General features: G+C 38.7%; 1 protein-coding gene across 2 annotated transcripts in view; it reads left to right on the top strand.

Moving 5' to 3' along the window:
- Positions 1–817: 817 nt before the first annotated feature.
- Positions 818–13082, top strand: part of ATP11B (ATPase phospholipid transporting 11B (putative)) — a 123890-nt gene continuing 111625 nt past the window's right edge. For both annotated transcript variants that reach the window (XM_027582777.1, XM_027582778.1), the window contains exon 1: positions 818–1122. In XM_027582777.1, the coding sequence (XP_027438578.1) occupies positions 1096–1122 (27 nt within the window). In that variant the 5' untranslated portion in view covers positions 818–1095. The remainder of the gene's footprint in view (positions 1123–13082) is intronic.

Raw genomic sequence — 13082 nt, forward strand, 5'->3', positions numbered from 1 at the left:
ACAGAGATCCAGCACTTCGTTTCAACCTTCCAAGTCAAAGCCTTGTTCTAGTTGCTTTTACACTCATTCCTCCTTACCTTTATTTATACACACCCTTATCTTACCTAGGTCTTGCTACTTCTAGAGTGTTTTTGATTGCAGGAGTTTGACAGTTAACAGTAAACAACTACCTTTCCATACAAAATATTGCCCGCCCCCAGCCTGTTCAATTTAGCCAGGAAAACAGAGTATCTCGTCCATTCTCCGGGAAACGGTGGCCCAGACTGGATCAGGCACAGGGGCAGTTGCAACTCTTCTCAAAACTAGAGGCAGTGATCAAGATTTCCCTTGCTCCAGCTCAGTCATTTGCTTAAGAAGAGGGCTGCGTTATGCAATGAGAAAAAGACTTCGAAAATTTAATTGAACCCAAACTGGAGACCTCTGGGAATTAACTTTCAGTCACTACACTCGAGAATGTGCGTGTGCGTGTTGGGGGACCAGGGGACCAAAGAAGGCAGACAGCCACAGACCTGCAACAGGAGGTAGAAAGAGTCGGCAAGAGGCTGCAGACTCCGAAGACAGACGCGATTTAATCCGACCGCTGGATTGGGAGAAGGGGGAGGGTGGAACAGAAGGAAGAAGCCGCGTTGGAGAAGCCGCACCCGGCCAGGCCCGCTGCCGGTCCCGCCCACCCGGCTGACCCCCAGCTCCTGACCACTGCTTAGCGCGCCGGGTCCCTCGGTCCGCACAGCCCCTTTCGTCACGTCCGGGGGCGGGCCGGGGCGCCGGGGGCGGTCCCGGGTGGGGCTGAGGGGCCGGGCTGGGCGGGGGTGGGGTTGTGGTGGTGCTTCGGGTGACAACGGTCAATAATGAAGGTGGCTGCGGCGCGGCGGCAGGCTCAGCTGCGCCGGGCGGGGGCGGCGCCGGGGCCGCGCCTGTAGGACCTCGGGGCCGGCGCGGCGAAATGGGGACCCGGCGCGGGGAGTGAGGTGGCGGCGGCGGCGAGCGGAACTTCAGCCAGAGGGGCACTCCCGCTCCCCTCTCTGGCTCGTCAGCTTCCACCTGCAGCCCCTCGGCCCCCGCGTCCCGCGGGACCGGGACGGCGCCGGCGGGGGCATGTGGCGCTGGGTCCGGCAGCAGCTGGTAAGTGCCTCCTCTCCTCCGGGACGTCTGCCGCCGCGCGGCCTCTCGGGCCCGGGCGGCGGGGAAGGGCCGGCGGCGCGGAGCCGCGAGGCCGGGGCGCGGGCGCCGGGCTAGGCCGCGGCGGAGGCGGGCGCGGGGCCCGAGCCGGAAAGCCCCGCACAGCTCCCGCACGAATCTCGCCTCCGAGCCCGGGACGCCGAGGCCGGCGGGAGGCGGCTGCTTCCTGCCCGCGCTTCTGGCTTCCTTGGTTCTCGCCGCTCCTGGGCGCCGCGTCCGCAGTCGGGAGTCCCGAGCGGGCTCGGCGTCCCCGCTGAGGAAACAGGGCGAGGGAACGGAAAGAGAGTAGGTGCTGGGGAGAGACGAGAGGCTTCTCTTTCCTGCCCCTAACAATTTGGGACACGTTTGAGGGAAGGGGAAGGGGAGAACTTATCTTCAGCTCCTCCTTGTCAGTTTTCAGTTAGGGTGTCACGATTCAGTGTTGCGTTAGTTACCAAGGAGGAGGGTACCTTATCTAATGTGACCACTCGCCTCGGAAGAAATTTTACTCAAGCCCTAGGTGAGGGAAAGAGAAAATATTCGAACACCCCGTCAGCTTTCGGAAAAGAGGTGTACGAAAGTTTTGAAGGACTGGTTTTCCCTCTTACCTTGTCCTCACCCCACCCCAAGTCAAACTTTTGGATTGTGAAACCTTACTTTTTCCCATTCTCTCAAGGCAGTTTGAACGACAGAGGTTTGGGACCGGTGGTTAACTTCTCAGTTTTACTGAAACATTTGGAGAATGTCATTTTATTCCTGTCATTTTATTCTCCAAATAAAAGGGTGGCTTAAGGCATATAAAAAGCGCCACCTTTCTCAGAATTAATTCAGAGAGAAAAATCTTTCCTGCCTCCTGGCAACTATAGCCCAGAAAATACAGCACTAAGGTGACAGTGACAATGAGGACAGAAATTGTTCCTGGCTGAAGAAGCCTAACCTTAGCTCGTTGATGAGGTCTTTCGCTGGTTACTGCTTAATTTCTAAGTTGCATTAATTAATGTTTCTGCAGTTCAGTGTTCTCATTTACTGATTCAAAAGGCAACGCAGCAAAAACGACTTTTGTGGCACGGTAAAGATTTTGTGGGACTGAAACATTTATACCTCTTTTTTCCTGCTCTAGAACAGCATTTTAATGTTAAATCTATTTCAGAGTCAGCCTTCTGTTAATTCATTTTGCAAAGGGCATCGCTCAGAAAAATATAAATAAAACTGGAACTGCCTGCCGTTCAAACAAATGTTGTCTTCCTATTTTTAGCTAATTGTAAATTCAGGTATTCCATATATATGCCTTATTAGGAAACTAAGCTAATGATGTCATTATAATACTATATGGTAATACCTTGGCCTTGTTGCAATAAGCCATAGCACAACTTGACTCTGAAAGTTAATTATTACAGGTCTGATCTCATGCTTTTGATTTGCCAGTCTTCATGTATAGAAGGTTTATTTACCTAGTACTGTTTTTGTGTGGTAGGAAGATCATTCAAAAGTGGTTTTCTTAAAGCTTTTCCTAGTAGATTAAGACATCGCTTCTAAGTGTTAGGTATTTCTGTTAACCTGAATAAAATCTCAGTTGTATAACCACTCTCATCTTCAAGACAGGCAATCTGGTAATGTTTTTTAAAATGGCTTCAAACGAACACAACTAAAAGGAAGGGCAGGAAGTTGTATGGTTAATTTACAAGACACCTGCCTTACTGGGTGATTAACAAGTTGAACAAGTTAGTGTGCATAAAAAATGCTATCTCTGACTTTTAGTTGCTCACCTCACTGGTTTTACTTTTAAGTTATCAGATCTTCTAAGTATGTAATCAGATCTGTGCTAATGTAGGACTTTGTATCTCTGATTAAGTTTATACAGTCACTTAAATCATACATTACGGATAGTGGATACACAGAGTAATGAAAGTATATTTTGCTATCTCAGACATCTATTTTAGTTACTACACCAGGAATTATTCAGCTCAGTGTAGTTTAGATTATGCTTCCGTTTGCTCAATGGATTTTGTCACCATATCTTTTAACAATAGGTTCATTTTAAAAATTCAGGTAAGTGGGACAAACTTGGGGAAATTAAATTGCAGGGACAGTTTTTTTTTTAATTATAAACACTTTATTCATTATATGAATCCTGATTTTCAACAACTTAGGTTGTCTTGCCAAAAAAAAAATTTTCCTGTCATTTTATTACAAAAGTAATTCCTATGCTCTAGTACTTCATAATTTAAGAAAATTTTGACTCCTTATTTCCACAAAGTATTTTCAATTCTTGACGCAATGAGAAAACTCAAAAGGTTGATGTTTTCCAACTTGGGGAAATAGAGTGAAAAGAAAAGATTGGCTTGGGGCACCTGGGTGGCTCAGTTGGTTAAGCAGCTGCCTTCAGCTCAGGTCATGATCCCAGGGTCCTGGGATCAAGCCGGTATTGGGCTCCGTGCTGGGTGGGAAGCCTGCTTCTCCCTCTCTTACTGTCTCTCTGTTAATTAAATAAATAAATTTTGTGTTCCCTCTCTTACTGTCTCTCTGTTAATTAAATAAATAAATTTTAAAAAATCTTAAAAAGAAAAAGATTGGCATATCTTTTTTCTTTTTCTTTTGTTCTTTTTTTGGCTCACAATGCTAAAGTTTGTTTACACTAAGAAAATTCTAAGCAAAATTTCTTATGTTTTTCTGGTACAATTAGTATTCAGAGTGTACTCATTATTCTGACAGCATATTATGTGTATTAATCCCTTAGAGATGATAGCACCTTGATTATAATAGTGGTAATTCTATTAGCTACTCACTGTATGCTAATATTTGGATTTGTATGGTAGCCATTAACCACATTAAAATTAAAATTCAATTAATTAAATTAAAAATTCATGTGCTTATTAGCTACCATATTGGACAGTTCAGAGTAAAACATTTTCATTATCACAGAAAATTCTGTTGGACAGCACTTCTTTAGACTTTTTTTTTTTTTTTTTAAGGTAGGCTCCATGCTAGGCATGGGCATGAACCAACAACCCGGAGATCAAGACCTGAGCTGAGATCAAGAGTTGGATGCTTACCAACTAAGCTACCCAGGCACCTCACTTCTTTAGATTTTAAATGAAAGCCTTTGCTAATGTGTATTTTAGTTGACGTGTAATATTTCTTTACAGGACAGTGTAATGCTGTGCTTTTAAAGCACTTACTGTGTGCAGACATTATAATGCTAAATACTGGAGATACAAATGTAGGCCTTATTCATTGCTGTATGTTCAGTCTCACTGTACTTGACATAGAGTAGACATTGGGTACATGTATGCTGAATAAATGAAAAGGTAAGGAAAGAAAGAATGAATCCATAGTATTGCTTCTGTGTTTAGAGATAAAATGACAAAATTCAAGATTGACTACTCCAGAAGAAAGTTAGAAAAGTACTGTAATTTTACAAAAATACAACTTAATCTTATCATACCAGGATACTGTTTCTTAAATTGTTCTGTAAAGTAGTGCCTTCAGATTTGTGTTGGCAATAGTGAAAGGGCTGGTGAGATTGTCTTCTGATTCGCTGAGAAAGATGGCAAGCTGTTAACCTAAACTCTTTCAACTTTCTGTTCTCTCACACTTACCAAACTTGTTTATATCTGTATTTAATCTTCCCTTTCCACCTGTCACAAAGAAAGGTGTGACTGTCCTCTTTTCCAAACTAACCAGTCCACTTGTGCTCTTAATTTTGTTCTTTCATCCAGCTCTCCACACTCCCTATTAATTATCTATATAGTATGTTTACCCTAGTCTTTTCCTTCAACATGTGAATATGTTCAGGCCTCCCTCTAGTTTACTTTGTCCTATATTTGTAACTCTCAAATTCTTTTCAGTTTTCTAGAAAATAGATCTGTCCTGTATAATTGTGCTGTCCAGTACACTTGAAATGTGGCTAGTTTGAATCAAGACATTCTTAAGTGTAAAATACACACAAGATTTTAAAAACAGTACAAAAAAATAATGTAAAATATCTCAATTTTTATGTTGGTTACATGTTCATATTTAGGCTATATTGGGTAAAGTAAAATATTTCAATTAATTTTTCCTGTTTCTTTTTATTTATTTTTCTAATGTGGTTACTAGAAATTTTAAAATTGTATATGTGGCTTGCATTTGTGACACATGTTATATTTCTGTTAGTGCTGCTGGTAACATTAAAAGTGTGTTCCTGTTTCTGTATAGCACACAATATAAGTCTAAGTATCGCACTCACTAGACTGTGACTATCTTAGGGCAGGGACATACCTTGTTCATGTTTATATCCCTTGTACTCAAGACAGCAGCTGGCCCATTCATTGTACGTACCCACCCACCAAATGTGGGTTGAATTAATGAATCAGTATCATTTATTTCAGCATCAGTTTAGAAGTACCTGTGTTCTTTGCCTTTCTCTCAAGAGTAGGAAAAGGAGGCGCGCAGGCCTATGATAGTATTATTTTGGTGTATCTAATTAAGTTTTAACCTCAGGAATTTAATGTTTAAGAACCCAGATCTTTGAATATTTGCTCCTTTTATCTCCATCTTTAGACACATATTCTTAGATACCCACTTTTTCATTTAATAGGGAGGTTAAGCATTAGAGGAATCCCAAGTATCCCAGCAGCACTGAAGTAGGGACTTTGCTTAGATTCTCCAAAAGAACCTTATGATGCTATTATTGTCATTAAATATCCCTTCAATCCCTGCAGTCTGTTTTCAACATAGCAGCACAGTGATCTTATTAAAAACACAAGTTGGATCATGTAATTCCTGCGCTTAAAACCTTCTAAGGATTTGCTTTCTTGCTCAGAGTAAAGTCTGTGTTTGATCTGTATCTCTCTGTGCACCCTCCCCCCACTTTGACCCCCCAAACAACTTCTCATCTCCCATCACTCTTACTTCACTTTGCTTTATCCACACTACTGCCTTGCAGTTCATCAGAAGTGTCAGGCATACCTCAATCTCAGGATCTTTGCCCTGGCTGTTACCTCTGCCTGGAATGCCACCCTTCCCAACTCCCCCCATCCCCTTATCTGCTGGTTCCTTTACTCCCTTCAAGTCTTTATTCAGTTGTTACTTACCAATGAGGCCTTTTCTGGACATTCGATATAAAACTGTAACCCTCCCCAGTACTTCCCTATCCCCCTTACCTGCTTTTTATTTCTCTAAGTACTTAACACTATTTAACCTACTCTGTAATTTACTTGTCTCCTTTATCTCATGAAGGCAAGGGTTTTTGTCTAGTTTTCGTTCTCCATATAACAAAAACTGTTTCTCATTTATTTCTTTTTCATTTATTTACTCATTCACTCGAACATTTTCTGAACACCTAATCTGTGATAGCATGTTGCTAGGCTCTCGAACTACAAAATAAAGCAACCTCATCCTACTCAGTCTTCCAAGAGTCTCTTCTTCCCAAATGGATATTTAGATTGTTGTCATTTTTTTCTATTACAAAAATTGTTGCAGTGGCCATTCTTATTTATGTTTATGGTTGTTTTTTTTTTATTGAAATACTTAGAAGTGGAATTGCTGTAACGGGGTGTGTACATTATAACTATTACATGCATTGCCAAATTATTTTCCAAAACGTGAGAGTTCCCCTTTCCCTACCTCTTGGTCAACACTTTGTACTGTCAGACTTGAAGAAATTTACCAATCTGGATGGGTGTGAATTGTATTTTATTTTGTTCTTATTTGCATTTTCCTAATTGCTAATGAGATTCAAGTGTCCTGTATTTCACTCATATGAATAGATTTCTCATTTTTCTATTGGATAGTTTGTCTTTTCCCTATTACTTCTTTCTGTAGTCTGTATTCCTATTCTTTGTTGTGGTTGTAAATCTTTTCTTCCAGTTCGTCCCTTTTTGTATTTAACTTTGTTGATGGTGTCTTTTTTTGATAGAGAAATTTTAAATTTATTTGTAGGTAAATTTATTAGGACTAATGATTTTGGTCTTTATTAGTTGTTTAGATAGTCTTTTCCTATGCCAGGATCATAGAGCTATTTTTCTAGTGTTTTCTTCAAATTGTCTTAAAATTTAGTTTTTCAACATTTAGGTCTCTAGTATATCTGGAGTTGATTTTTTTATGTATGGAATAGAGAATTTACTTTACTTTCTCCCATATGGAAATTTATTTGTCCTGGTACCTTTTATTGAATGAGCTATCTTTTCCCCACTAATGGATGTTGTTTGCTTTCTCTGTTATATACCAGCATTCTCTTTCACATATCATGTTCTCTTCCTAGATTCTCTATTTAGTTTCATTCACCTGTTGATCTGGCGTACCAATAATGCACTTTTTTATTAAGTTTTTAATTTTAATTCCAGTGTAATTAACATACAGTGTTATATTAGTTGCAGGTGTACAATATAGCGATTCAGCAATTCTATACATTACTCAGTGCTTATCATGGTAAGTGCACTCTTAATCTCCTTCACCTATTTCACCCATCCTCCCACCCACCCCCCTCCGGTAACCATCAGTTTGTTCTCTATAGTTAAGAGTCTGTTTCTTAGTTAGGCTCTTTCGCCTTTTTCTCCCTTTGCTCATTTGTTTTGTTTGTTTGTTTGTTTTAAAGATTTTATTTATTTGACAGAGAGAGGCACAGTGAGAGAGGGAACACAAGCAGGGGGAGTGGGAGAGGGAGAAGCAGGCTTCCCGCAGAGCAGGGAGCCCGATGCAGGGCTCAATCCCAGGACCCTGGGATCATGACCTGAGCCGAAGGCAGATGCTTACGACTGAGCCACCCAGGCGCCCCTCATTTGTTTTGTTTCTTAAGCAAGATCATATGTATTTGTCTTTCTATGACTGGCTTATTTCGCTTAGCATTATACTTGCTAATATTATACTTGCATTATACTTGTTGCACATGGCAAGATTTCATTCTTTTTTATGGCTGAGTGATATTCCATTGTTGTGTGTGTGTGTGTGTGTGTGTGTGTGTGTGTGTGTGTGTATAACACATCCTTTTTATTTTTATTTTTAATTTTTTAAATTAACATATAATGTGTTATTTGTTTCAGGGGTACAGATCTGTGATTCATCAGTCTTAGACAATTCACAGCGCTCACCATAGTACATACCCTCCCCAGTGTCCGTCACCCAGCCACCCCATCCCTCCCACCCCCCTTCACTCCAGCTACCTTCAGTTTGTTTCCTGAGATTAAGAGTCTCTTACGGTTTGTCTCCCCCTCTGGTTTCATCTTGTTTCATTTTCTCTCCCTTTCCCTATGGTCTTCTGTCTTGTTTCTCAAATTCTTCACATCAGTATAATACATCTTCTTTATCCATTTATCTATTGATGGACACTTGGGCTGCTTCCATAATTTGGCTATTGTAAATAATGCTGCTATAAACATAAGGGTGCATGTATCCCTTTGAATTAGAGTTTTTGTATTTTGGGGGTAAATACCCAGTAGTATAATTACTGGATCGTAGGATAGTTCCATTTTTAACTTTTTGAGGAATCTCCATATTGTTTTCCATAGTGGGTGCACCAGTTTACACTCCTACCAGTAGTGCACAAGGATTTCTATTTCTCCACATCCTCTGCAACACCTATTGTTTCTTGTGTTTTTGATTTTAGCCATTCTGATAGGTGTGAGGTGATATCACATTGTAGTTTTGATTTGCAGTTCTCTGATGACAAGTGATGTTGAGCATCTTTTCATGTGTCTGTTGACCATCTGTATTTCTTCTTTGGAGAAATATCTATTCATGTCTTCTGCCCATTTTTTAATTGGATCATTTGCTTTATGGGTGTTATATAATTTCTTTGTATACTGTGGATACTAAGCCTTTAACGGATATGTCATTTGCAAATATGTTCTCCCATTCAGTAGGTTGTCTTTTAGTTTTGTCGATTGTTTCCTTTGCTGTGCAGAAGCTTTTTATTTTGAGGTAGTCCCAATAGTTTATTTTTGCTTTCATTTCCCTTGCCTTTGGAGACATACCTAGAAAAATTTGCTGCCTCCGGTGTTGGAAAAATTACTGCCTTTTCTCTCTTCTAGGATGTTTATAGTTTCAGGTGTCACATTTAGGTCCTTAATCCATTTTGATTTTATCTTGGTCTGTGGTATAAGCCAGCGGTCCAGTTTCATTCTTTTGCATGTAGCCATCCAGTTCTCCCAACACCATTTGTTGAAGATGCTGTCTTTTCTCCATTGCATATTCTTTCCTCCCTTGTCAGAGATTAATTGACCATATAAACAGGTTTATTTCTGGGCTTTCTATTCCATTGATCTATGGACCTATTTTTGTGCCAATACAATACTGTTTTGATTACTATGGCTTTGTAGTATAACTTGAAATCTGGAATTGTGATACCTCCAGCTTTGTTTTTCTTTTTCAAGATTGTTTTGGCTGTTCGGAGTCTTCTTTGGTTCCATACAAATTTTAGGATTACTTGTTCTAGTTCTGTGAAAAATGTTGTTGTTATTCTGGTGGGAGTACATTAAATCTGTAGATTGTTTTGGGTACTATGGACATTTTAACAGTATTTGTGCTTCCAATCCATGAGCATGGAATATTTTTCTACTTGTTTGTGTTGTCTTCAATGATCTTTCATCAGTGTTATATAGTTTTCAAAGTAGGCTTTCACCTCTTTGATTAAGTTTATTCCTAGGTATTTTATTATCTTTGGTGCAATTGTAAATGGGATTACTTTCTTAATTTTTCTTTCTGTTTCTTCATTGTTACTGTTTAAAAATGCATGAATTTCTGTACATTGATTTTGCATCCTATGACCTTACTGAATTCATTTATCAGTTCTAATACTTTTTTGGTGGAGTCTTTAGGGTTTTCTATATATAATATCATGTCTTCTGCAAATAGTGAAAGTTTTACTTTCCTTACCAATTTGGATGCCTTTTATTCCTTCCTTTTATCTGATTGCTGTGGCTAGGACTTCCAGTACTATGTTAAATCCAGTACTTTGTTAAATAACAGTGGTGGGAGTGGACATCCCTGTCTTGTTCCTAATCCTGGGAGAAACAATTATCAGTTTTTCCCCATTCAGTATGATGTTAGCTGTGGGGTTTTATATTGGACTTTATTATGTTAAGGTATGTTCCCTAGAATCCTACTTTGTTGCAGGATGAATGGATGTCCTACTTTGTCAGATGCTGTTTCTGCATCTATTGAAATGATCATATGGTTTTTATCCCTTCTTTTATTGGTGTCATGTATCACATTGATTGACTTGTGAATATTGAACCACCCTTGCATCCCAGGGATAAGTCCCACTGATTGTGATGAATCATTTTTTTTACCATATCATTGGATTTAGTTTGCTAATAGTTTGTTGAGGATTTTTGCATCTATGTTGATCTGGGATATTGGCCTGTAGTTCTCTTTTTCTGTTGTGTCTTTATCTGGTTTTGGTATCAGGGTAATACTGGCTTCATAGAATGAATTAAAAAGTTTTCCTTTTCTATTTTTTGGACTAGTTTGAGAAGAACAGGTATTATCTCTTCCTTAAGTGTTTGGTAGAATTTGCCTGTGAAGCCATCTGATCCTGGACTTTTTGTTTGTTGGGAGTTTTTTGATTATTAATTCAATTTCACTACTGGTAATTGGTCTGTTCAAATTTTCTATCTCTTCCTGATTCATTTTTGGGAGGCTATATGTTTCTAGGGATTTATCCATTTCTTCTAGGTTGTCCAATTTGTTGGCATATAATTTTTCATAATATTCTGTTATAATCTTTTATATTTCTGTGGTACCAGTTGTTATTTCTCCCCTTTCCTTTCTGATTTTATTTATTTGTGTGTTCTCTCTCTCTCTCTCTCTCTCTTTCTTTTTTCTTTGAGTCTGGCTAAAGGTTTGTCAATTTTTTTGATCTTTTCAAAGAACTAGTTCCTGGTTTCATTGAGCTGTTTTTTTTTTTTTTTTTTTTTTTAGTTTCTATTTCATTTATTTCTGCTCTAATCTTTCTTTTTTCCTTCCTTCTACTAATTTTGGGTTTTATTTTTCTCTTTTTTGATCCTTTAGGTGTAAGGATAGGCAGTTTATTTGGGATTTTTCTTTCTTCTTTAGGTAGGCCTGTATTGCTATAAACGTCCCTCTTAGAAAGCTTTTGCTGGGGTGCCTGGGTGGCTCAGTCAGTTAGGCGTCTATCTTTGCCTCAGGTCATGATCCCAGGATCCTGGGATTGAGCCCTGCATTGGGCTCCCTGCTCAGCGGAGAGCCTGCTTCTCCCTCTCCCTCTGCTACACCCCTTGCTTATACTCTCTGTCAGATAAATAAATAAAATCTTAAAAAAAAAAAAGAAAGCTTTTGCTGCATCCCAAAGATTTTGGACCATTGTGTTGTCATTTTCATTTGTCTCCATGTATTTTTTTATTTTCTCTATGATTCCTTGGTTGACCCATTCATTGTTTAGTAGCATGTTATTTAACTTCCATGTATTTGTGTGCTTTCTAGGTTATTTTCTTGTGGTTGATTTTTGTTTTAATAGCATTATGGTCAGAAAAGATGCATGGTATTACTTTGATCTTTTTGAATTTGTTGAGACTTGTTTTGTGGCCTACTATGTGATCTGTTCTGGAGAATGTTCCATGTGCACTTGAAAAGAATGTGTATTCTGCTGTTTTAGGATGGAATGTTCTGAATATATCTGTTAGATCCATCTGGTCCAATGTGTCATTCAAAGCCAACAAGTTTCCTTGTTGATTTTCTGCTTGGATCATCTATCCATTGATGTTAAGTGGAGTGTTATGCACTGTCTTAATTACAGTATTTTTATAAGTCTTGACATCTGGCTGAGCAGACCCCAGTCCTTTTTTTTTCCTTTCAGAATTGCATTGAACTTTACTATTCCATATGTTATATATATTCAGTTTGTCTAATTCTGTGGAGAATCTTTCTAGGATTTTGATTGGCATTGTATTGACTTTGGTAAGTTCCTTTTCATATTTTTTTCTTTGATGAGGTAGAAGCTATGGATTATATTTCATTATTTTCTACCTATACCTATAAATTGAGTATCTGTATCCACATACAAATAATATAGGGATTTAAGTTTTAACTCCAATATTTCTGTCACCTTCCACATTACTATTATGTAATAGTTTAGTTCTGCTTTTTTCCTTTTATCAACTTTATTAAGACTTATCTCACATACCGTACAATTTACCCATTTAAAATATTCAGTTTTTTTAGTATATCCATAGAATTGTGCAGCCATCACCACCGTCCAATGCTAGAACATTTTTATACCCCCTAAAAGAAACGCCCTGCCAGTTAACTTCTACTTTCCATCCTCCCAAACCTCCAGCCCCCAGCCCTAATCAATCACTAATCTAACTCACCATTGTTTCTTGCATACCACCTGATCTCTCTGGGTTCGCTTTTTTAATAAAATACATCCTTTAGTAATTTTTAAGCAAGGGTTTGGAGGGATGATCTGTCTTAGTTTTTATGTCTTTATTTCATAATTATTATTGAACACTAATTTAGGTAGATACAGCATTCTAGATTAACATTTACTTTCAACATATTGAAGGTACTTCTTATTTAATTGCTTTCTGACATTTCTAATTGCTGGTATAAAATATGTTTTTAATCTAATTGCCATTACTGTTGGTAATCTGTGTCCCATTAATTTTAAGATTATCTCTTTGTCCTTGATATTTTGCAATTTTGCTGTATCTGTCATATTTTTTCATGTTTTTCCTGCTCTGCACTTGTGTCTGCTTTCAATCTGAAGGCTTTATTGCTATGGTTCAGAAAATTTTTCAGCCATTTTTTTTCTTTAAATATTGCTTCTCAACCTTTAATTTTCTCAGTCTAGAACTCTTGCTTGATACTAATCTGTCTTCTATGGCTCTTAACTTCTTTTTCATATTTTTCATCTGTTTTCTCTCTGTGTTGCTTTCACTGTGAATTCCTTAGTTCTAGCTTCCAGTTCACTAATTCTCTCACCT

This window comes from Zalophus californianus, chromosome 1 (assembly GCF_009762305.2).
Source record: "Zalophus californianus isolate mZalCal1 chromosome 1, mZalCal1.pri.v2, whole genome shotgun sequence".
NCBI classification, from domain to species: Eukaryota; Metazoa; Chordata; class Mammalia; order Carnivora; family Otariidae; genus Zalophus; species Zalophus californianus.